At 42.2% G+C, this 25,940-nt stretch overlaps 1 protein-coding gene across 1 annotated transcript in view; it reads left to right on the forward strand.

The window, feature by feature from the left end:
• Positions 1 to 22,675, forward strand: part of mbd2 (methyl-CpG binding domain protein 2) — a 38,334-nt gene extending 15,659 nt beyond the window's left edge. Inside the window, exons 3-7 of the mRNA XM_083929319.1 lie at positions 173 to 313; positions 2,077 to 2,167; positions 3,101 to 3,278; positions 9,313 to 9,440; positions 22,024 to 22,675. Of these exons, the coding sequence (XP_083785445.1) occupies positions 173 to 313; positions 2,077 to 2,167; positions 3,101 to 3,278; positions 9,313 to 9,430 (528 nt within the window). The 3' untranslated portion in view covers positions 9,431 to 9,440; positions 22,024 to 22,675. The remainder of the gene's footprint in view (positions 1 to 172; positions 314 to 2,076; positions 2,168 to 3,100; positions 3,279 to 9,312; positions 9,441 to 22,023) is intronic.
• Positions 22,676 to 25,940: the final 3,265 nt, after the last annotated feature.

Raw genomic sequence — 25,940 nt, forward strand, 5'->3', positions numbered from 1 at the left:
GAAAGAGTCTAACATTTAGGAAGGTAAACCAGACCAGGAAAGAAGGATGCAAAGAGGAGGGAAAGAAGGGTGGGATAAAGGGAAGGTAGGAAAAAAAGGAAGGAATTAGGGAAGGGAAAGAGAAAGAAAGGAAGCATGTCACCAACACAGACTCTGTCTCTGTTTCATCCAGGGAGGTAAACCAGACCTGAACACAGCCCTGCCAATCAGACAGACAGCGTCCATCTTTAAACAGCCCGTTACCAAGGTTACAAGTCACCCCGGCAACAAGGTGAAGACGGACCAGCAGAGAACTAGTGAGCAGCCCAGGCAGGTGAGAGGCTAACATACGCACAAACACACACACACACACACACACACACGCAACCACATTCTGGTGTCGCCATGGCAATGCCTTAGGGCGAGGTAACACTGACGCACAAGCAAGGCTGGAGGAAATCAGGTTGTTATGGCGACTGGGGCCACTAGAGGGTGCTGAGGTAACATGGGAAAAGCAGCATGAGACACACACACACACACACACACACACACACACACACACACACACACACACGCACTCAGTGTTCTGCAGGGGGAATGATAGATGGTGTGATGACATGTAGAATAACAAGAACAACCCTTTAATCTACGAGTGCCTCAGTTTGTGGAGTAATTAGTTTGAATAGTTTGACTGAAAACATTAGAAATAGAAAAAGGCCCAAGTGAGTTTAAAAGAAACTTAAACAACAGATGTTTGACTTGTACAGTAGGAAAGAAAGAAAGGGAGGTGGTTAAATAAATAAATATATGAACAAATATAGGACAAATGTAGGACTGTTGAGGGAGTTTGCAATGTTTTGTTTGTTTGTTTGCTTGTTTTGCTGTGTGTCTTTTTGTGTTTATATGTATGTAATTAGGGGATGGAAATTTAAAAGCTATGCTTTGTCCATCTCCTTGTCAGGCTTTTTTTGCGTAGCTGGATATAATTTGTATTATAAAACATAAATGAGGACAGACAGTGAGATGCTTGCTACAGCTGCATTTCTAGTTGTGATGAAACGGCGAAAATATCGTTTTATCTCCCTGATGCACTGCTTTGTTCTGGATTACGGCGCTCCCTCTCCTTATTCAGTGTATTGCTCGCTTGACCCTTTCTCTCTCTTTTTCTCTCCCTCTCTCACACCCTCGTTGAGCCTCCGTCCAACACCGCCTTTTCAACATACTTTGCAGAGACTTAATTGGCTGTTGAAACAGATGACTTGTGTTACGTTCTAAAAGTCCAGACGAGACGTGTCAGTTGCCACTCCTGCAACTCTCACCTGCAACTTTCTAAAACACTTTTGTTGCAAATCTTTGGTCTGAACTGGGCTTAACCCTAGCCCCTAGCCCTGACCCTCACCCTGACCCTAACCGTAACCCTGACAAAATGCTGAATTAAATCAGCCAAGGCAGAGGATTATGCGACTGGGGAACATAGGGATGACCCCGGGCCAGGGCTAGCTGGTTAGCATGCTAACTTCAGTAGAGATATCTGCAGCTCACTAGATACACAAGTTTGACAAAACATCATAGCTCTTGCTTCTTCACGCACAATGCTAGTACATTAACAATCTGGCCATATCTTGCACCTTTAAGCTGGATCTAAAGTAGACATAGGAGGTTAAGAGTCTACCCGTAGATACCTATGGTGTAGGTTTTGATTTATAGTTGATTGATGTCAGGACTACAACACAAATCTCACAGTTTTTGTTCTCACAATAGACTTCCTGTAAGTTCGGACACTTGTTTTGTGCGGGGCAGAATCAGCAGTAAAGGAGTTGTGGTTGTATTTAGTTCCACTGTTCTTCCGTGCAGCACTTAAAACTGATCCACTGAAATAATGTCCTGTAGCTGCTTTCCAATAAAAGCCTTCCGCTGGTTGCCATTGGAAAGCTCTTAATGTGAAGCAGCAGCAGGAAATATTCTGTTGGCATCTTTACACAGTGGCAAACTCCAGCTCAGGCAAGAAGCCGATCAGAAAACAATGAGGCTGAAACTACACAGGTCCTACAGTCCACTGCAGATACTCAACTCAGTCTGCCGTCTGTCTGCCTGCAGCTATTTTGGGAGAGGAGGTTGAAAGGTCTACGGTCATCAGACGTCACAGAGGAAGTCATGCGGACCATGGACCTACCCAAAGGCCTGCAGAGTAAGTCTCCATCATGAACCTGAACCATTGACCGCATGATGGACGTAGCCTCTGGATTCTGAAAAAAAAGAAGCCAATGGACCTAAACCTGCTTTCTAATGTGGGATACTCCACTGTTTGCAAAAAGAAGTCTGATTGTATAGAAGTCAATGATAAAATGAGCCTATGTCTCACTTGATTTATTTCCTCAGTAAACATTTTTTCTAATGAGTTTATGATCTCAATCTCTAGTTTCAAGTGTTCTTCAATGCAGTGTGATGTTCATTAAGTAAATTATGGCCCCATGAATAAAATAGATGATAAAGCACGCTTTAAGGCATGGCTACCATGTGATTGACAGGTTGCCGTGCTAGCGACAGGATAGAGGTTTTCGATGGCACTGCGTACATTAAAATAGCTGTGAACTTGTTTTGGGTGTTGTCTGTGTTAAAGTCTCAGGACTTTGACCCTCTCACAGTGGGTTTTCCCTTCATCAAAGTTAATTGTAACATTTTGTCACCTGCAAATGTCTTGATCAGTGTTCGGTTGTACCTAGCCAACAAAGCTAAAGTTAGCTAGCTGGTTTCAAGCGTTAGCTGTGAAATGAAAAGAAACTGCATGTTTTCAACTGGCTCTGTGTCACTGCAGTGCTGGCAGTACATGAGCTCCCAGCTCAGCCACAGGCAATAGTCCATCGGGTGAATCACGATCAGCCGGTTGAAATCATCAGTAAGCGTTCAGCCTAGCACAGCGCCATTGAATCAACACTGGCTTAGTGCTCAGCTCTGCTCTCTTGTCCAAATATTGCCACACCTGTTTTTTAAAAAACAAGATGGCCACAGCCAAAATGCCAAACTCAAGGCCTCAAAACGGGCAGTCCACAAACCAATGGGTGACATCATGGTAGCCGAGTCCATGTCTTTCAGTCCTGACCTCTGACCTCTCTTTCTACAGGTGTTGGTCCAGACTCCAGCGATGACACTCTGCTGTCAGCCATTGCCAGCGCTCTGCACATGAGCTCTGCTCCAATAACAGGACAGACATCTGTGGCTGCTGAGAAGAACCCGGCCATCTGGCTGAACACGTCCCAGCCGCTCTGCAAGGCCTTCACCATCACTGACGAACACATTCGGTGAGACACGGTCTTCATATTTCATTTTTGTTTCCTATACTAGTCATTATTTGCTCTGTTTCATTGGTGGAGTAACTGTTTTAATACTCAATTCTGCAGGTAACAATGTATATATTTAGCATTTTAACATAAAAGACGACCAAGAACGTGTTTCTGCTTCTGTGAGGTTGAAAAGAGACCGGTTGGCAGCAGTAGCTCTCTCTGTAGGGACTTTTTTGGGAACTGGAGGGTCACCTGTCCCACTTATGGACCGAGTCTGAAGGTGGTAGCTGGAGAGGTGTCAGTTTACCTCCTTGGCACTGCTGAGGTGCCCTTGAGCAAGACACCAAACCCCCAACAGCCCCACTCTGACATCTCTCCATTTGATGCTGTATTTGTATGTGTGTATTTTGGCCTTCTGTTTGTGTATATAATATGTAAATTAACAGAATGAAAGAAAGCTTGCTGTGCATGCTGGTGCTCTAAAAACACCAGAATGTCAGTTATACAGTTTGTCCCTTTTATAAACCCACAGCTTATAGAGGAAATCAAGATACTTTAAAACGGCTAGTTTCCAACTGCTTTTGAACTGCAGTTTGAGTGGAAATTTTTACTTGTCAGAGGAATTGCACCATGCCAACAAAGCCCCTTTATAATTTGGTCATACACATAAACAACTGAGTCTCACCATTCTGATTCTGATTATTTCGATCCATCCGTTGGTCTTTACTTTAAGTACTAGAAGTTCCAGGATCTTGTCGTCTCTCCAGTTAACGTAAGAAACCAATCTCTGAGAATCCACTGGAGAATCCACAACTGTATTCTCACACGGGCTCACTCAGAGATTAAACAGTCTTTGTCCCAGAGAGCTGGCAGGGTAAACTCTGTTCCATACCCGGTCCAACCAAATTGGACATTTGCGTTCTCACATACATCCCTGCTGGTTCATGTCGCGAAAGTTTTAGGTTTGCAATGCATGTGCGAAAGGAGCTTACGTAATCGTGATTGTACTTAACTTTATTGACTTTAATAACATCATAGCTGTGTTTTTGCACCCAGTGTCAGTTTATTTTTCTCTCTACACGTCCACCTTTGTACATGAAAGAATGAACAAACAGTGCTTTTCTTACTGTCAACCTTGAACATTTATTATGTATTATGATTTTGGGGAATCTTCATGTTGCTTCAGATGTCTTTGGAGCACATCGTTCCTTAAACATTTAGCCTGCCAAAACGGGACTTTGTAACTTTTGAAAGAAAACACAACACTATTTTCAGTTCAATTTAACACATACAGAGGTTTTGCTGCCCAAGCTGAAACTGTTCTGGTTTGACCAGTAGCTTATGGTGGCTAATGTCAGCTTATCTTAGTCATTGCTGTGTGCACTGAGTCAGTGATGGAGCAATGGCTCCAATGCTTGCAAAAACTCTATATGGACGACTTAACTTCTCCTGTGCATAGCTGGCCAATCACAGGCATTCATTTTGGCTGATAACATTACAAGGTAAACGCTGTGGGAAGTCACTTTCCTGTTTAAACACACATACGTATGTGTAGGCATTAGTGGTGAGTGGTTTATGTGAGTAGTTTTATTATTATGAAACATCGAACATGTTTCAGCTCTGATGCCCGTGGATATAATTCATATATAATATTTATCACTACTGAGTGGCATTTCTTTTAGAGTGTCCACCGGCTTTCGTGTGTAAAAACAGTTTAACAGAAACATGGCAGACATGGTAAAATGTCTTTCTTACTTTTCCCCTCCAATAAATCACAGTGAAGTTGACCTTTTGGATAAAGTGGGTGAATCCAGGGTCTCCCTCTCCAGCCAGAGACCGATGAGAGCAGATGACTGATTCATGCTGGGTAGTGGGAGTAATAAGTTGTAGGGAGATAGGAGGATGAGAAGGTGATGAGAGAGGAGACCAACCATGAGAGATGAGGAGTAATGAAGCGTGGAAGAGGAGGAGGTGCAGGTGGAGGAGGATGAAGAAAAGCAGCTCACACCACAAGGCATGCTGGGAAATGAACTCCAAACATGTGATTGAAAATCACATCCAGGTAGACAGAATCATTCATCTGCTAAAAACGATCACCATCTGCAGATACATCCATTTCAATCACATTTACCTCCACTATCCAAGCAGCCCTTAGGTTGATTACCCTTTCTCCCTGACAGCCATTGATTTCATTTAGTGTGACAGGAATCAGTATGAGGTAAAGTGTACCAGTGTGGTGTGAGTACAGTATACAATGTGTCAAATGACATAGGCGTAGACATATGCTCAGGTAGCACACTCCTGTACTTATGATCACTGTTTTGAGTGTATAGTGCATTCGTACTAGTATGCCATATATTGGCTGAAAAGACTGATTGTGCTGCCGGTTTCACAAAGATCAGTAGCGGCAGTAGCTCAGTCACTCGGCTGTAAACTGGACAGTCCCTGTGTGGACCATGAAAGGAGTGTGGACTGGTGGCTGGAGAGGTGCCAGTTCATCTCCTGGGCACTGCCGAGGTGCTGTTGGGCACCGAACCCCCAACTGCTCGAGGCCCCACCCCTTTTGCAGCCCCCTCGCTCTGACATCCCTCCATTAATTGCATATTAATGTATATAGGTCCTGTTTTTGCGTGTGTGTATTTTGGGCCTCTGTGTGTGTAACCTGAAAAATAATAATAACAGAGTGAAAAAAATGAATTTCCCTTGTGGGGTTAATAAATCTTCTTCTTCTTCTTCTTCTTTCTGCTAGATTAGCGCATTTTTGACTATTTGAAGCCTAAAAAGTTAGCCACTCAGGCTAACTGTGGCTAAGAGCCGTTTTATTCAGCTAAATTTAGACGTCTGTTTGAAGTCTGACAGTAAGTTCTAAGCCAAAGTCAAAGTTCATCTTTGCGAAACCAGCCCCAGGTCTAATAATACATCCATGCTGCCACACAGCTAAGGACCCAGACGGGACCAGACAGTGCTATAGGCTGCCCTAACTATGCCTGACCGGGGAGTTTAGTGCAGTCAATGTTGCTTACATAGATAGATAGTAGAGAACGCTCCACCACTTTACAGCCCTGGCCCGTGTCTAGTTTAGTTTTACATGCTGAACAGCAACTGACTAAAATATTGACTGTGATGGATGCACTCTCTGCTGCAAGTTTGATAGGAACTGAAACCAAAGGCTGCTTGAAGGGAGGAAGTCCAGCTAAAAGTGATGAATGATTGATGGAGGTTTATTTCTTTGGTCAGCTGGAGGAGTCTGACTGTCAAGTTTCATTCTTTCTTTTTCCAATTTCAGTTTTATTGGCAGCCATGGGACCTGCGGGAGGGTATATATGTATTTATATATTTATTTCTCACCCTGTTTTGACAATTATATAGTCAAAGCAAATAAAAACATGCTGAAATACATTTAAAAAAGAAAAAGGATAAGAATAAGAAGATCATTCTTCAGATCAGAGTCCCTGTAAACCACAGACAGTAACTGCAACCTGACAGGAGGGGGCACTGTGGACACACACACACACACACACACACACACACATACACACACACACACACACTGACTGTGCGTGTGTGTGTGTGTCCAGTAGAAAGCAGCAGAGAACAGCTGGCCGAAGCCATTACAGCAGAATCACTGGAATACATCACTTCATCCTCCCTCTCTTTCTCCCTTCTTCTTTCCCTCCTTTTTCCTCTCTCCCTCCTTACCTTTCCCCTCTTTTGACTCCTTCCGCCGCTTCCTTCCGTCATTCTCATCATCCTTTCACATGTCCTTTTTTTATTCTGCTCTTCCTTTCCTCTCCTATTCCCATTTCCCTCTTTCCCATCATTTCCTTCCTTATCTTTTTCCTGTATCATTCAGTCCTTTCTCTTTTCCATACTTTATTTCCTCCCATCCGTCTTCCATCTTCCGCCCATCCTCTCTTCAGTCATTTATTTTCCCCTTTATACCTCCTCTTATTTCCTTTCCTCCTTTCTTTCATTAACTCCTTTCATTTCTCCTCTCTTCCTTTAATATTTCCTTCCGTCTTCCCTGCATCCTCATCTTTTCCCACCCCTCTCTCATCGCTCCATTCTTCCAGTAAAGCATTCTTGTCTTTTTTCCTTCCTTTGTTTTTCCATCACCATCCTTCTCTCTCTTTCCATTTCATCCCCTCCTCCTATCCCCGTGTCTCCTCTGATATCTCCTCCCTCCCTCCTTTCCTCCCTCCTCTTTTCTTATCTCTCCCCTCCATTAATTTCCAATTCTCTCCCTCTTCCCTCCTCTCTCTTCAGTTGAATGTGCTTGTCATCCTAAATCGCTCTCATTCCTCCTCCTCTTCCTCTTTTCTTCTCCTATACATCACTTATGCGTCTCTCTGTCTCTCTGTCTCCCTCTCTCTCTCTCTCTCTCTCCCTCTGCCTCTCATCTCTTATTTTCTTCAATTTATTCTCTTTTTTCTTTTTTCATTTAGCTTTTGTCACTTCTTGTTGTTTTATCTCTTAGCATTCCTACAATCTTTCATTTTGTTTTTAATAACCCTCATTAACTGAATTCATTTCTCATCACTTATCTTTAAAAATGTTTCCTTTTCTCTTTCTGTTTTCCCGTCTTTAACAGAAGCAAATGTCATTGTACTGTGTGACCATGTCTAGTATCCCTGGCTGTTTATTAATCCAGATTCAGTCTGAGATGGAGCTCTTCTCTGTATGCCTTTTGTTGATTTTGACAAAAGGCGGCGGAGAGAAACAAACGCATCCGTCTACTTTAAAGAACCTGATGTGAACTGAGAGGAGGAAGCTGTCTGAATTCCCCACTACAGTCAAGTTTTTCTACAGCAAACTGGGAAAATCATGTCCACATGATCCAGCCTTAGCGTAGAGGAAAGGGTAATATAGTAAAAATGCCTCTGGCCACAGCTACCGGCAGCTCCGAGGCAAAAAAAAAAGAAAAAGAAGCCCCAGGCCAACAGTAAAGCATGTTAACAGTCATGTCCACGTGTCTCTCAAAGACGACTGGATGGATCGCCATGAAAGTGCCTGATCTGATTCCTGCTCCCCAGAGGCCGAACTCTCCTCCAGTACCACCTCAGAATAATCTTTACATTTTAAAGGCTGTATAGATTTTGATTTAGACTTTCATTCAAAGTAATTACAACTACATAAAAAAAAGAGTCATTGTCGGAGTTTGTGTTTTCCTGCCTCCGAGCTGGCGACAGCTGTGGCCCGAGGCATTATGTTTACAGGTCGTCCGTCCACTTGGACTCAAGGAGGAACGTATTAGATTTTGAAGGTCAAAGGTCACTGTGACATCACTAAAGACATATTTCATTTTACATCCAAAAGGTCAACTTCACTGCAACATCATAATGTTTCATAACCCAGGAACAGGAGGGGAGACATTTGGTCGGCTACTGAACCGGTGACATTAATCCTGAAACTGTGCTGACTGTTAGATCTGAAGATGTGTGAGAAGTTTCACCCAAAAATACACATAAAGTTAAAATTCTGGCGCAAAATGGTCTTTTTTGGCGAATACATTCATCAAATAAGCCATCGAGACAGTTTTTAACAGAGAAATCCCAGAGAGTCGCTAACAGTCGCTAACAGTTGGACAGCCTTTTTTAACCACTAATACTGCGCAAATAACAGCAAACATCTGCAGCAGCATGAGAAGAGTCCCTACACAGAAAACAAAGCACCAACAACGTAGTTAGTGAACCCAGAGTTTATTAAAAGAGTGTTTTAAAGACTTACCTACTGGCCCCTGTACCAGCTCCTCTCATAGTAAAGTCCATTCAAGTGGATTACCAAAGTCAATCCCAAAGGAAGGAGCCCAGTGATGCCTTGAGCTAATTGGTGTTAGCAACGTCAATGGGATGAAAAGAAAATTGGATGATTTTACACCGGAATTACACTTAATGCTTTTTATTAAATTCATTCAACTTCCTTATTCATTACATATATGAGATTAATAATTAGAATATTACATATTATTCCCCCGTGTATGTGTGTATGTGTGCGTGCATGCGTTTGTGTGTGTGTGTCTGTGCGTGCGTGCGTGTGTGTGTGCGTGGGGCAGGGAGCAGGAGTTGAAAGTGTTCCAGGCCAGGAGAAGTCTGGAGGAGGCACTCATGGCTGACGGTTTGGCGCGGGCCGCCGAAAACACCCGTGAACTTTTGGAGGGGAAGACAGCCTGAAGACAGACAGGTAAAGCACAAAAACTGTTATTATTCACTAGAAAAGTACAGAACTACTGAACTACAAAAGTACAGGACTACAAAAGTACTGAACTACAAAGGTACAGAACTACTGAACTACAAAAGTACAGAACTACAAAAGTACTGAACTACAACAGTACTGAACTACAAAGGTACAGAACTACTGAACTACAACAGTGCTGAACTACAACAGTGCTGAACTACAACAGTACTGAACTACAACAGTACTGAACTACAAAGGTACAGAACTACTGAACTGCAACAGTGCTGAACTACAACAGTACTGAACTACAAAGGTACAGAACTACTGAACTGCTTAAAGGAGCAGTACTTGAAACACTGAATAAATGTGGGCCAGGATTGCCTCCACACGGCTCTCACAGCCAGTCTCCTAACATATGAAATAACAATGTTGTTTCACAGCTACATGCACTAACATGCACTAACATGCACTAACATGCACAGGCAGCTGGACTGACCAACTAAAGAACACTCAGATTCCAACACACGCAGAGGGAGAGGGACTTCATTAATTCATTCTTCTCCATGCCATTACTCCATTGTATCTGCACATAGAAAAGAACTGTTTGTATTAATGTTCTATATGTTGAGTACAGCCAATTAAATACAGAACTACTAAATGAGTCACTTAGTAATACTTAAGTATTACTACAAAGATTTGACCGACAGGATCTGAATGACCGGGCTGCAGTTTAAAAGCAAAGAAAGTTACAGAACAAAGCTTTAAATGTCTCGAACGATGCAGAAGCAGAACCAGAACCAATCTGCTCTGTGTGTCTGTGTGTGTGTGTGTGTGTGTGTGTGTGTGTGTGTGTGTGTGTGTGTGTGTGTGTGTGTGTGTGTGTGTGTGTGTGTGTGTGTGTGTGTGTGTGTGTGTGTGTGTGTGTGTGTGTGTGTGTGTGTGTGTGTGTGTGTGTGTGTGTGTGTGTGTGTGTGTGTGTGTGTGTGTGTGTGTGTGTGTGTGTGTGTGTGTGTGTGTGTGTGTGTGTGTGTGTGTGTGTGTGTGTGTGTGTGTGTGTGTGTGTGTGTGTGTGTGTGTGTGTGTGTGTGTGTGTGTGGAGACCTGTTGTGAATACTGATGCGCGGCATCTGATTGAAACTCAGCCATGCAGCAGACTTTGTGTGTGTCTGTGTGTGAGTGATTGATGGGCTTTGGGCCTGTTGTAGGAATGTGTGTTAATGGTTAAAGTAATGTGTGTGTGTGTTATATTACAGTTTGTTTGGTCATTGGTTAGATTTCACTCTGCAGAGCCGTAAACAAAACCAAATTAAAAAACATTTACTTTGAGAAGTTCACACATCCATCCATCATCCTTCTGTTTCCCAGGTGTTTAGCCAGGTCCGAATCGCCGTGGCAACAGGGCCACACAAAAGACCAGAGACTTGCTTCCAGTCTGAAAAGATCAGAGGCTTTTCTAATTGGACAAAAGCTGCTCCAAGAACCAAACCACGTTTCTGACCAAAACATCGGAGCTAGGAGGGCTGAACAACTTTGCCAACCTTACAGTGTACTCACAAGAGAAAGCTGAAATTAGGGTGGGGTATCACAAATGTAGGTTCGTCCACTGCCTCGCACAGACTCCTCCAGCAACTGCAGCATGTCCTATTCATGGCAGCAGTGCGTTTACATGCACATCAGTAACCGAAAATGGCCTTTCCCAGGTTGAGGGAATAATCGCATTATTGAAGTTCCCCTCGTATACATGAAAGGAGGTTGAATGGGTAAATGACGGAGTAACTCTTCTTCCGGTACAGTAGGTGGCGCTCCGCCATCATACAGCTGGACTGAATACAGTTTTTTTTCCGGTTCACCTTTGTCAAAATCACAAGCGCGGGGAAACGACCGACTTTTGGACAGAAATTTAACAGAAACGGGTCTTCTTGGTAGTGATGCTAGTTGCCATGGTGAAGTCCTCCCTCAGTTTAAAGGTAACGCTCTGTTGTTGTTTTTTTCACCTTGTATTCGGCGCCGTTGCTTCCTGGTTGATTCTATGTCCGGGTCAAAAGGAGAGGAGGAGAGGAGTTCTAACCCACGGAGCATGCTCAGATGCAAAACCTGATAGTAACCCGTTAAGGCTGTTTACATGCACTAATAATCAGGGTACTGATGGAATTATCTAGGGCTGTCAAACAGGGTATGAGAACTCCGGTTTTACCGAATATAATATTATATTGTCCCGCTCTGATTGCCTCTTAGTCCTCCTGAGGCTGCGTCCACACTACTTAGTTTCTTTGCCTGCCGTCCACAGTACTCCGATGTCTCTGAGCCCCTAAAACGGAGGCTTTTGGAAACACTGCTGGGCCCATTTTGACGCACACTTTCACGTCAGTCAGTTTTATCAGTGAGGTAGCCTGACATACCTTTAGTGATTTCATCCTTCTTGTGTGGTGCTCCTTTCTCATTGTCTTGGCTTCCTCCTGTGATGGATAATTCTCTTGGTACCGCTCTCTCTATGTGTCGCTGTATTTGCTTTGCAACATATCCCAGTCTGTTTCCCACCGCGGTTACCTCCTTACACTCGTGTTACTTTCAAGATCAGTTCCACCGCGTCGTCGGTCCAAACATATAAATCTGTGTTGTGTTTTCATTATTGCTGTTCTTCTTCTTAAGGATTTTTTTCTTTCCTTTATTGTACATCCAGCTTATTAATATGGGCACACACGCCCAGTGTCCGTGAATGGTCGTGTGATGTGTGTTTTCAGGCGTGTGCATACAGATAGAGATTATTTCTGGTACATAGCAAAAATGCTTGTGTGGATGGAGATTGTTTTTGTTTTGAAACAGTGTTTTAGAATGAATATACAGTACAGCCCCAGGCTCAAACTGACAAATAGGAGGTGTAATTGCTTCTCGTTGGAGCTCCTCCCCCCTCGTCGTCATATTCGCTGTCTGACATTTTAAGTTGAATGCAGGTCTCCAAGCCCTGATCCTCCAATGATAGCCTCATCTTAGGTTTATGTTTGTGTGCTGTTGTGCACCTGAAAGTATCTTACACTTGGAAGTCAGCAAAACCAATTTCATTATGATGCATGCCGATCCCAGCTGACATCGGGCGTGAGGTGGAGTCCACCTTGGACAGGACGCCAGTCTAACAAAGGTCACATAGAGACAAACAGAGACAGACAACCATTCACACCTACGGGTGATTTAGAGTCATCAATGAACCTAACACCTGGCTTTGTTTTATTCGTTCTGATTCTTTTTTTTTTAAATGTACATATTGAATCATAAATATTTATGGTAAATTCAGACTTATTAACAAAACTGAAACGTTTTATTATTTACTATAAATGAACAGTGTTGGGCACATTACTTTAAAAAAGTAATTACCGTATTTTCCACACTATAAGGCGCACCTTCAATGAATGTCTTATTTTGAAACTTTTTTCATATATAAGGCGCACCGCATTATAAGGCGCATAGAAAAGACGCTACAGTCGAGGCTGGGGTTACGTTAAGGACCGCCTATAAATTCATTGATGTTAAGTTTGCGTGCTAGCGCTGTTGCCTTCAGTCCAATAGTGATTGTACTGACACTTCTTGCTGCTCTCTGTTCAACAACCCACTGTTCGAGTTCGTCCTCCAACTGTAGCCATCTCGCTCTTAATAGGAGCCATTTTGGGCTCTTTACACAAACACACACATGGAAATGAAACGGCACGCTGCGCGCAGTCATATATCTCAACATGCACCGCGCGTTACTTCTTCTACGGGGGAAAATAGAGTCGGCGGCTGCTCATCGTAGTTGAAGACCTGTTGTGGCTCAATATTGGTCCATATATAAGGAGCACCGGATTATAAGGCGCACTGTCGGCTTTTGAGAAATGTGAAAGTTTTTAGGTGCAACTTATAGTGCGGAAAATACGGTAGTTACAGTTACTAGTTACTTCTCCCAAAAAGTAACTGAATTAGTTATTGAGTTACAAATTATAATAGTAACTGGTTTCTATGAAAAGTAACTGTTGCGTTACTTTTCAAGTACATTTTTAAATGCTCAAATGTGTCAAAGAGTTTAGACCCCACCTCCTTCCCTCTTTAACAGAACTTAAAATACATGTGCATGTTGAATTATTTATGATAAATCTAAATATTATAATGAAATGGACACTTATTCACAGAGACGGTGAACAGAAAACTAAACTATTTTAATGTTGCTGTGGGACAGAGTGAGACTAGTCTTCAAATTTCATGTTTTATTCTAGATATTATAATAACTATGTTTATAAAGTGCATCAATACAAATAACACAATAAATGTTTTGGAACTTCTGATATTTATTATATCAAGAGTGACAAAGCTGCACTGGAATTGCATTAAAATCGGACGTGCAGAAGCACGGACATTACAGCTCATAATGTGCATTTCAGGTATACATCCGTTCCTCTAATTTCATGTGAAGAAAAGTAATGGCTCTACTTCCAGTTCAAGAAGGCTACTTTGGGATCCCCTGTTCTCGTTATTCCTGTGGTTCCTCGTTGACTCAGGCCTCATCCACACGAAAAAACAGATCGTACAAAAACGATAGGGGTTTCCCCACCCCCGGTTCTTAGAAAGTTTTCTGTCCACACGGCCTCCGCTCAAGAAATATCTGCGTCCACACCAGAGAAACCGAGCCAAACTGCTGTAGTACACATGCCAGGCCTGTAGGTGGCTCTGTAACTCTCCCACTCAAATACATCAACAACGGAGAAGCAGACACTTTTGTCGTTGTGTGTGCAACTGTGCATGCTTTTGATTTTGTGCCCCGCCGAACTCTACCTCTGATTGGCTTACCATGAAATGTTACCCTACCTCACCAATCGTCATCATTTATGCGGTTCCCCCCCCCCCCTCACCAAGGAAGAACAGAGATCTAGTTGGTTTGACAGCTTCAATTAGATAATAATTAAAGTAACGCGCTGCATATTCTGGCAGAAACTGGGAAAAGTAATCGTTAGATTACTCATTACTGTAAAAAGTAACGCCGTTATTCCCATCACTGTAAATGACCTCTTGCGGCCCGTCTGCAGTTTCTTCACGACCCACCAGCGAGCCACGGCCAGCACTTTGGAATGACGGCTTTAGCGCCATCCTTTGGAAACATTACACTTTCCTGAACACACCATAAGAATAGTTAAGTCAGTACCTAATTGTCAAATCCTACACACAATGTTCTATTTCCTGTTTCCTGTACAGTTTTGCTGTAGTGATAAACCTGTCATGATATATATCTGTTGTTATTAGAAGCTGCATGTGTGTGCATGCATGTGTGTGTTGTGTGTGTGTGTGTGTGGTCAGATGGATGGTGTGTGTGTGTGTGTGTTCATGCATCTGTGTGTGGTCAGATGGATGGTGTGTGTGTCTGCTCTCGAATGTTTCCTCTAAAAGCCGACAGATAAGGAGGCGTTTTTTAAAGCACATTTGTTTTCTGTGGAGGGAGAATCATCCATTAATGCAGATTTATGCAGATTGGCTGGATAGAAGTCGTTTGGACGAAAAGAGCCGCTGAGAGTCGAGGAGTGATTACTAATAGCTTTTTATAGCTGGACCAGAGAGAGGGCAGCGACCAGACAGTGTTTGTGTGTGTGTGTGTACGTGGGTGGGTGTGTGTGTGTGTGTGTCTCCTGGGCTGCTTTCTAGCTGTTGAAACAACCATTTTAAATCTTAGCAGAAACCTCAGACTGTTCAGTTTGTTTTCTGCTGCTGTGACTCTTGTTGCTGCTTCTTGCTAATTTATTTATGTTGGTTTTATGGCTGAATTGGTTATTTTTCTCCTCTTCAAATCTTCATGTTATGCTCTTTCTTGGAAACATGGTACAATAGGCAGCCGTCACACACCAGTGCTGCATCTACGCTGCAGAAAGAAAACAAGCTGGGGAAACGAGTCTAATGCCATTCGTTTGTTGAGAAGTTTTCAAATTCAGTTGTAGAAGCGTTCAGACCCTTTACTCAAGTAGCAGTATCACAGTGGTGAATAAATTACTTCAGTACTCGTAAAAGTCCTGCTTTTACAAGGCATAAACAAACATTGTTGACATTTGATGAGGATCCATTTCATTTGGTTATTTTAGAATTGTAACCAAGACACGCAGTGAGTGGTGCATTTAACAGTTCAAAAATGATCTCAGGTGGACAAAATAAAAATCTTCAATCCTCACTAAGTTAATTTGATATCTGGATAACGATATATATCACTATATAGCATGTTTTCTTGTAATTCAATAAATAAATAGTGATAATGTTCTGTGTAATCAAGACAAATGAAAAGTATTTTCTCATTTTTTTAAGAACTTCAGTGTAAAAAGAACAAAACGTGCAAGGATCAGAATGGAAAGCGCTGTCGAATTGAAGTAAAAGTTGCCATAACGCAATAAAAACAATACAGACAAATACATATGACATTTTTATATTGTTTTGACTATATATTGTCATATCACTTCTACATGACTTCAAACAAAACGTTCCACAGTGTTTCCTGTAATTTATCGGCCAGCATATTTGCTGATACTAATATACAGTACCAGTCAAAAGCTTGGACACACTTTCTCATTCACTTGAATGGTACTGTATGTGAAAAGACAAAATCAAGTCATGATCAAGTATCTCAACATTGCACGTAAGTAGATGTACTACTACTCAGATTTGACTGGCACACAATAACCCAATCAGGGCCTGGAACCCGCCCACTCGTCATGTCTCGTCATGTCTCCTAATTTTTAGTGCTGTCAGCAGCACGGCTTTAGGACTGGCAGTGTTGGTTGGTTGGTTCATAGTGATGTGTCCTTCTGTGTTAAGGCTTCGAAGCGTGTCGAGTAATCAAGGAAGATTTTTGAGAAGTGCGTACCGAAGATTGTGTCAGTGACATATATGGTGACGACCGAAGCCTTGCGAGCTGGCCGTACCACGTGACTGATTCGGAAACGGTTCGCAGGTTCGCCGTGCGATTCGAAATATAACGGGGTAACGAGACACAACGTATATCCCAACTCGTATAGACTCACTGTTACTTTTCTCTGTACCGAAGCTTCATCTGTGCCCTGTGAAAGGGTGATTTCTAAAGCAGGTGAAATCCTCTCAAAAAAAGAAACCGCCAGAAGCCCAGCACTGTGGATAAAATGTCCCTTCTAACTGAGGCACATTCACGTAACAAACCTTTCCCCAATTTGTGACAACTTTCCCCTCTGTCCCTGCCATCATTCAGAAAAAAACCCCACTACATTACTGGCGTTATCATTTAATCACAATTCAATCCAAAGCTTCACACACCAAAGCCATGGTGTCATTCTAATCACTCCTGAGTCTGTTCTACATGTATTGTCCACTTGATGGCACAGTAGAGCAAATGAAGCACCGTGGAGCTTCGGCCCATGATTGAACCAACATGACTATCGGTCCACCACTTAAATTTTGAAACAACTACTGGTTGTATGGCCGTGACACTTTGTTCAGACATTAAAGGTCCCCAGAGAATAAATCCCTCTGATTTCAGTGACTTTTCTAGACAGATATAGCGCCATCATCAGGTCAGGATTTTTGTTTCACTGATACTTTTTGTGCTAATTAGCAAATGTAACACACTCAACAAAGATGGTGAAAATTAAATTTTCTAAACTTTAGCATGTTAGCTGGCTAACAGTGGAATTTTGCTGGCAAATACAACTTTACCAGAGCCATATGTTAGAGCTGTAAGCCCAGCTGTAAACTGTATTTCCGTTATTGTTTAGGGGAGTTTCTTATTTTAATATAACACATAATTAAGACATAATAATGGGTTTGCTGTATGGTGCCCCCCGTGACATTCTGTGGTTAAATACCTGAATACGAGCGCTAAAGAAAAAAGATAAATAACAGGCTCAGTTCTAAAGCCTCCACCTTCCCCACCAATCTTCTGATTTATATGTTTAGGTCACACACAGGGATCTTCTCACCTGACTCTCTTCTTCTCATCCCTTCTTTGACTGTGGACTACAAGGAAGAAAGATTTCACCTAATGTTGCACTGTTCCTTTAAATGTGCAGACTGATGTTTTTATCTGATCGAGACTAAAGATTCACACTGCTGACTGAGAAAAGACTGCGACCATTTGATACGGACACACACACACTAGCCTGTGTGTGTGTGTGATTATTAGCTGTGTATCTTGTAATTTCCAGAGGAGCTGATTCAGACTCCTGCAGCATTTTTCAGTTGCTGGTAATTAGAGGATGTTGAGACAGAGAATTATCTACTTCAAAGTCATTCACAAGGCTGATAACTGCTGAGTGTGTGTGTGTGTGTGTGTGTGTGTGTGTGTGTGTGTGTGTGTGTGTGTGTGTGTGTGTGTGTGTGTGTGTGTGTGTGTGTGTGTGTGTGTGTGTGTGTGTGTGTGTGTGTGTGTGTGTGTGTGTGTGTGTGTGTGTGTGTGTGTGTGTGTGTGTGTGTGTGCTGTCAGTCAGCTGAATTGCCTCGATTAAGCAGCAGATTATCAGGATTTTCTAATTATTAGGGAGTAATTAAGACTGAGCTGAGGATTATCAGACTGAAACATGGTAATGCTGAAACACTGAAGGAGGAACTCATTCAGACACAGTAAAACAATGTAACACGAAAGCAGTGAAACAAAGAGTTTTCAGTCTGTTTGATGGATTAAGCAACATCTGCATTCTCCAAGTGGAAGACTGAGGGATTCACAGTGGAAAGCATGAGATAATCAAAATGTTAACACAGAAGGGATTCAAATCGCACAATGAAATATTCAAAACTGAAAGAAGGGATTCTAAGTGAGCGGGACTAAAATGGCACAATAACGGATTCAGAATGGAAAGGAGGCATTCAATAAGGTACTGAAAATGGTGACAAATGGGAAGGACTTAAAGGTAGAGAATGTAGAATCTTTATAAAAGATTGAGCGGTACAGAATGAAAGCATTGCTTTAGCATAAAAAAAATATATTTAGTCTGTATTAATATTTTAAAACATTTTGACAGGTTTGACAATGACTTTCTGTCCCGTGCTGTTTCCATTGTAGCAGCCAATAGCGTTGGGCTTTGCAGGTTGCCAGGTTTGTCTGTTTTGAGTTGAGAGCTAGCTAATGGATTCCACAGCACTCACAGAAAGACTTTATCTGAAGACTAACGTTAAATACTGTTGTCAAAAATAATTGATTAGTCTAAACGAGTGGTTCCCCTGTTTGATTCATCACTGACATGGAGCAGGCTGATCACTGACACACTCTACAACAAACCTGGCAACCCGACTGCTGGAGTTATTTTTTGTTGTTGCAACTACGATCTTGAGACACTAGCTAGCTGTGTTCTGCTCATTCTCCAGATTCAACCTTTAAGGACGGAATAAAAACGGCGCAATGCAATAATAAGATTGGAAGAAAGAAAACACCCAAACACACTCAGTCCTGCAAGGGGAAAATCTATTTTTTAAAACACACAGGCTCAGAATACACACAAACAGGACCTATAGCCTCAACATGCATTAAATGGAGAGATGTCAGAGCCAAGGGGCTGCCTCACGATGATGCGCCCAGAGCAGTTGGGGGTTTGGTGCCTTGCTCAAGAGCACCGTGGCAGTGCTCAGGGGCCGGTTGCACCAACAGGGATTACTTAAGCTAAGTCGGTTGTAACTTGGTTAAGTCTGATCTGATCCTTACACCGGTTGCACCATCTTGGCTTAAAGGGAAATTCGGCGTCTCTAACAGCCGAATGTGGGTAACGTTGATATGTCTTTTTTACCACTAATCCTGCTCAAAATAACAGCAAACCTCTGCAGTAGCAGGAGAAGAGTCCCTACACAGAAAACAAAGCAGCAACAATGTAGTTAGTGAACTCAGAGTTTATTAAAGAGTGTTTTAAAGACTTATCTACTGTCCCCTGTACCAGCTCCTCACATAGTAAAGTCCATTCATGTGGATTACCAAAGTCAATCCCAAAGGAAGGAGCCCATTGGTGCTTTGTTTTCTGTGTGGGGACTCTTTTCATGCTGCTGATCCGAAAAATATAAATATGAACCTGAAAACTAGCATTTCTTCTTACTAAGACAGGGTGCAAATCTTAGACCTAGTCAGGAGCAGGCGTAACAGGAGCCTTGATAACAGTACACAACACGAGAACCACACAAAGGGGTTCAAAATAGTTCAATAATGGATTTAAAATAGCTCTATAGGAGATTCAAAAGTCATATGACATAAGAAATATTCAAAATGAAAAAAAGCAGATGTGGAACATGGCAAAAGAGGAGGGATTCAAATGACACAATAATGGATTATAAATGTCGAGACAGTATTAAGGTATTCAAATGGAAAGGAGGGACTAAAATGGAGGGATCCATGATGGCACAATAAAAATGTGAGAACCAGTTGATAACATCTCCATGGACTGCTGGAAAACAGGACTTCCCAGTAGTCTGGAGAACTCACTGTTTTTATGTCATTCTGACATAAAACTGGCATTTGCTCAGAATATGGAAGTCAGAATGTACTGTGCAGCTGAGCGGAAAACGGGGAGGTGCAGCATAAGGAGTAAGGAGAAAATGATAATACTTGATATATTTTCTGCTGTCCTGCAATGTGAGAGTGTTTTATGCATAATTAAAATGTTTTCTGTGCAGGCAAAAGGCCTCAGCAGATGAGCGGTCGTAATTGTTGCCCCGCCCCCCTCGTTAATGCTGCAGGAGGGAGGAGGTGTCGAGGGGTTAATGGGGAAGCTAATGACTAGCATGGAGGCTCTCCACATTAATTGGACGATTTTTTTATGTTTATTGTTCGCGGGGAGAGAAGAAAGGCAGCAGAGAGACACTTTGTTCCGTAGATTGTTTTTGTTAAGTGGGTTTTATTAAGACAAGCTTCACTTGTCAATTTAGCTCTAATAGAGGGAGCAGATAGGAGGCGGAGTTCTGTTCAGAGGTCTCTGCAGGGAGCCCCACATTCATATTCACACTTTATCTCTTACCGGAGTGCTCATTAACACACGCACGCTCAAACATGTGTTGGTACTTGATGAGGGCATCAAGAGGGGGCATTATCCATTCCCTAACTGTAACCTAAACCTTATATACTAACCTTAACCTGAAACAACGTTCTCATTTTCATAAATGTTGTTACAATCTGCCATAAGGTTGGGCAAAAAGGTAAAACAGCTGCATGAGTTGTAAACATAGTATTTATCAAAAATGGACGTAGCGTCTCAGTCGGGATCCAGTCTCTCAACTTGATCCAATCGTTCTCGCCTACGGGAGTCTCCATCTTGTCTTGTCTTGTAGACTTTGACTCCGCCTCATTTCCTCTGAATAAGTGAGGGCCAGAGGTTAGCTGTCACTCAAGAGGCCACACCCCTAATTATTCATAAACTTGGACCTCCAATAAAATAAAAACTAGCATGGTACAAAAAAATTCACCCCCCTCAGTGTTGTCATGGAGATATGACCTAAACATACAGACTAGAATGTTTTTTGTACCAGACCTTAAACAGGTTTAATGATGCTGTGAAAACGGCCTGTTTAACATGGGGGGCAATGAGAAACCGCTCTGTTATGAAACCTGCCCCTAGTGGACACTCAGAGAACTGCAGTTTTTGGCACTTCCTGATAGGATCAACCAGGAAGACACAGAGCAGACCTGTCCCATGTTTAGTCCTGACTCTGGAGACACAGAGCAGACCTGTCCCATGTTTAGTCCTGACTCTGGGGACACAGAGCAGACATGTCCCATGTTAATGCTGACTCTGGGGACACGGAGCAGACCTGTCCCATGTTTAGTCCTGACTCTGGGGACACAGAGCAGACCTGTCCCACTGAAACCATTCAGTGCTTTGTAAACCAACAGAGGTATTTTGAAATCAATTCTTTGACAGACAGGAAGCCAGTGTAAAGATCTAAGGACTGGAGTGATATGATCGACTTCTTTGGTCTTAGTGAGGACTGGAGCAGCAGCGTTCTGAATGAACTGCAGCTGTCTGATGGACTTTTGAGGGAGACCTGTAAAGACACTGTTACAGTAGTCCAGCCTGCTGAAGATAAACGCATGGACAAGTTTTTCTTAGTCCTGCTGACACATAAGTCCTTTAATCCTTGATATATTCTTTAGGTGATAGGCTGACTTTGTTATTGTTTTGATGTGGCTGTTACAGTTCAGGTCTGAGTCCTTCTCCTGCTTCTTGTCCTCCAAACCGTGACACAGAGAGGTGTCAAAAAACTTTCCAACAATGTCAACTCTTTAAAACACTTTATTGTTGGCATCATGTTACAAAAATGGTCCACACCCGAAAAGTATATGGATTCGGTGGCTGTGAACGCCCCCCTCTCTCTATCTCTTCCATTTGATCCGTGTTGGACGTCTCCGACTGCTTAAGAGCTGCGTGCGCGCACAGTGATCTTGACTAGTTAAACCTGTGTGATTCAAGTCAGGCTTAGACTTTAAACCCCACTGGCTTTATGGAACGGGCCCCAAAGAGGCACAAATAGAGTGAACAGCAGGTCGTTAGAAGAGTCTCCTGTGCTCACTGTGGCAACAAACTATAAATCTGTAACCTAAACTGTGACAATAACTCTTTATCTCTCTGTGTGTGTCTCTCTCTCTCTCCAGAGCCCCTGTGTTCACCAGCCTCAGGTTTATAATCATCTTCTTCTTCCAGACAACAAACCAAAAACAGATCACCCACAGACTGAAACTCACCTGCCTTTGTCTCAGTGGGCAATTGCTTCTACCTTCCCGTTAAGGAACCGTTTTCAGGACGACTTTGCACCGGACATCTATCAGCATGTGTAAATAAAAGGGATTTTCCAGAGCAACAGCAACCTCAGCAATGATGGCATCAGCATTGAAAAACACCAGCAACACCTACTGCAAGTACAATATGACAACAAAGGTCTGCAGCCGCGACGGAAACTAATAACCTGAGGAACTGCAATAAGTGGAGTATTTACCAACTCAGAGCAACAACCCAAGCCTTTAAGCCTCTCAGTGATTTATCATCAGTACAAACTGCACAACAAGAGCTTACCTTGCCTCACTTTTCCAATTCAGATATGAGTTTTCTTTCTTTTTGATATAAAGCTGATACTGAAGAGCAACACACTCATCCAACCCAAAGTCCAATTGCAAACTGCTGGACGGCTTTTGCTAACTCTACTAACTTTTTTTTTGTGCTCTTTGATGATTTTGTTTGTTTGTGGTGTCAGATCGTCACCAGTTTTAAAGTCTTCAGGGGTTTTAATGAAATAATGAGAATTTACATGAATATGAAATAGAACAATTGCTTATTTAAGACAAATTTTATACCTTGAGAGAACATACGTGTACATTTCATGGACTGGAGTAAATAAATAATTATATTCACAAATGTCTATTGGTGCTTTTTTAAAACCTTATGCTAAATGACTGTTTCTGATGATATACACCGCAGACAGTTAAACCTTTAAAGGGATAGTACAACATTTTGAAGTGAAGTTATCCATAGTCAGTATGTCACCTACAGTAGATGTTTGTAGTAGTTTGGAGAAGCAGACAGGTGTACGGACACAGAAGCTAAGCAATGTCCAGCTGTGAAAGGGGGCAGCAGCTAAATGTATTTTAGCCACCTGAAAACAAATGCTCACATAAAAACATCATTATGAGTTCAAGTGTCTGCTATATTTTTAATATTTTCATCTCTTACCTTGCTTTCAGGCGGCCCTTTCCAACAGGAAACTGAAGCTGTTGTACACATCCATGCTCTCTTCAAAGCCACCACGGTTTAGTGCAATTTTGGTATTTCATAGGGTTACTTCAGATTCAAGTCACACAGTAACGCAAACTAACTAACCAATTGAGGCAGTGTTAGAGCAGGAACTCCTGTTACTGTTTTTGTCAAAGGAGTCTGGTGGCTTTAAAGAGAGCAGAGATTGATATAACAGCTTCTGTCTGACAGCAAGGTAAAGTGGTGAAAATATTCAAAATATAGCATATATTTAAACTGAAACTGTAGCGGCACTACATTGCTTTTCTTTCGTGCCTGTCCTCCTGTCCTGTTCTCCAAACTGGGCGTGTGAAGACTTCCATCTACTCTGTTACACATGACACGGAGAGCCCCCAGGGGAGTGTTCTGAGTACATTTTCTGTGTCACAGCTGGCAACCCTACTTTAGAATAGTAGTAGTAGAATAAGTTTGTTTTTTAAAAACAAAATCAGTTTCCATTTGTTTATACTTTATGGCATCAAGTTTTGAGATTTTCTTCTCTGCTTTATAGCTTTGAGAGAGTAGCTTATGTTCATAAATATTGATGGCACTTCTTTTGACTATAGGAATTACAATTTTGAATCCTTCATTTGGGTGGAGGACACCCCCCTTTAACTACAGAGCTGGAGGCTGGATGTGGTTAGCCTAGCTTAGCATAAATACTGAAGCAAGAGGAGACAGCTAGCCTGGTTCTGTCCAAAGTTCATAAATACATCATGCCCTCTGCAGTCCACCACAGTGAGGTTGCCAGATTTGGTACCGTTCTGCTGTAGTAGAAGATGCTAGTTTCAGCAGGTATCTCCCCATAAAAAAATGTCACCTTTGTTGTTTAAGTATGGGTCAAACAAACAAGGTAGGATGTGGTTACTATTGAGATTTAGAGATGTTGGTAGATGAATATTATAACTTTGGACAGAGCCAACGCTAGCTTCTTTCTGACTGACTCTCCCTAGCTCAGACATGAGATTGATATGGGTCTTCTTACCTCAGTCTGAGACCAGCTGGAGTCAAGCTACAGGAGGAGGAATCAGGTTAACAAGGTACTTAACATGACATTAAAAAAAACAAAAATGGATGGCTTTTTTCATAGAGTTAAGCCAGGAATTTCTCATGCAGCTCCAATATTTTTCAATTCAATAAATATCACACTTAAAGATTGATACAGTGGTGTGCCATTGGCATAACAACGATAAGAGGTATCATAGAAACACTATGTAGCTAGATGAATACATTTACAGAGATACTTGTGGGTGAGGTAGAACACGCTCAGTGGCCTCAGCAGTGATGTTACAAACTAAACTATGTTTTTAATGGCAACATCTTCTTCTACACGCAGGATCATTTCTGAGGCAAAAGTAAGGTTGAAACAAAGAAGCACATTGAATCCCAGTGCCACTGCCACTGATGGGCACTTGAAAAGCTTCCATACTTGGGGAAACGTGCGTCCCTGCCCAAGACCATAAGATATATAACACAGTTTTATCTCTTGGATTGTGCATTGTTTGGATGTTGGGACTTTATTAAACATACAATATATTACAGTTCTGATGTCTTCTTGCTATTCTACCTCCATTAAAGTATTACTGATCTGATTTCCAGACGCCTCTTCTCACAAAGCACTTTATAACTGCTGTTTCGAGCTGGGTAAGTAAAGTTTGCTGATAGCAGCAGACTGATGCCGATGGTTTTTAACAGATGTGTTTAACAGTCACGTATTGGGGGAATATTTGGGTATCACTATGAAGTGTGTTTCAACCTCTACCATCTCTATTGTCATGAAATGTAGTCATCAAATTTCTCCTCCCATTTAGATTTGAATGACTCCATGACCAAAAGGTCATTGGACACCCTCCTAAAACCACGATGGCTGCAACTGATTGGAGCAACGCTTTCAGTCGTGAGCTCCCTGCTCACGGATTTCAAACCAGACCAACATGATGGCTCTTTAGGAAAATTTCTCTCATATAACAGAAAAAGTTCACTTAAATGTCTTAAACGTTAGTTCAATAAAACGTTATTCACAATCCTGTATCCATGCAAGTTATATCATAAAATATATTATGATTTTAAATATTTCAACACGTGCAATCAAACTGGAGCCATTAACACCTCTTTCTCACTGGATGTGATGCGGGCGAATGAATGTTTCAGTGATTCCCAGTGAAGATGTTCTAGCCTGCTCCGTGCGTCAGCGAACAGGCTAAGTGACATGTCGCTTGCTTGAAAAAGCACTTGCGCTGGTTATGTTTTTGTGAGGGTTTGTGCACTTGTTCCACCTGACACTGCTCGCATGAATCTAATATGATCCACACAGCACTCTTTTTGAATAAAACGTTAAAAAAATATTAAGATGAATGCCCATTTGCAGAGGGAGTAATCACAATAGTGCCCCACAAAACAATCTCAATACTTGTAGAATATCTGGACAAAATCAGAATAGCTAAACCATCAGTATGTTGTTTATTCTGTCAGGTACTTGGCACAAACTGTTCCCGGTCCAGATGTTGGACTTTGTATGTGTGACTATGCGTTGTGTGCGGTGTTTGTGTGTGTTAAAGACAGAGTGAGACAAACCAGCCTGCCAGCTCTGCCCTCATTTGCATCTGCTAATGGCTCTATGATGCCAGATCCTGATCATTGCAACTACACATTTAAATTCCTGTTTCATTGCCAGATACCCCCCCCCCTCTCATCCAGGGATTCCTGTTTCCATCCTGTAACAGAACAGCAGCTCTGTTCGTGCTCTGCATCAGAAAACCCTAGCTGAGGTTAAACTGGAGACACG

The sequence above is a fragment of the Echiichthys vipera genome (assembly GCF_963691815.1).
Source record: "Echiichthys vipera genome assembly, chromosome: 16".
NCBI lineage: Eukaryota > Metazoa > Chordata > Actinopteri > Perciformes > Trachinidae > Echiichthys > Echiichthys vipera.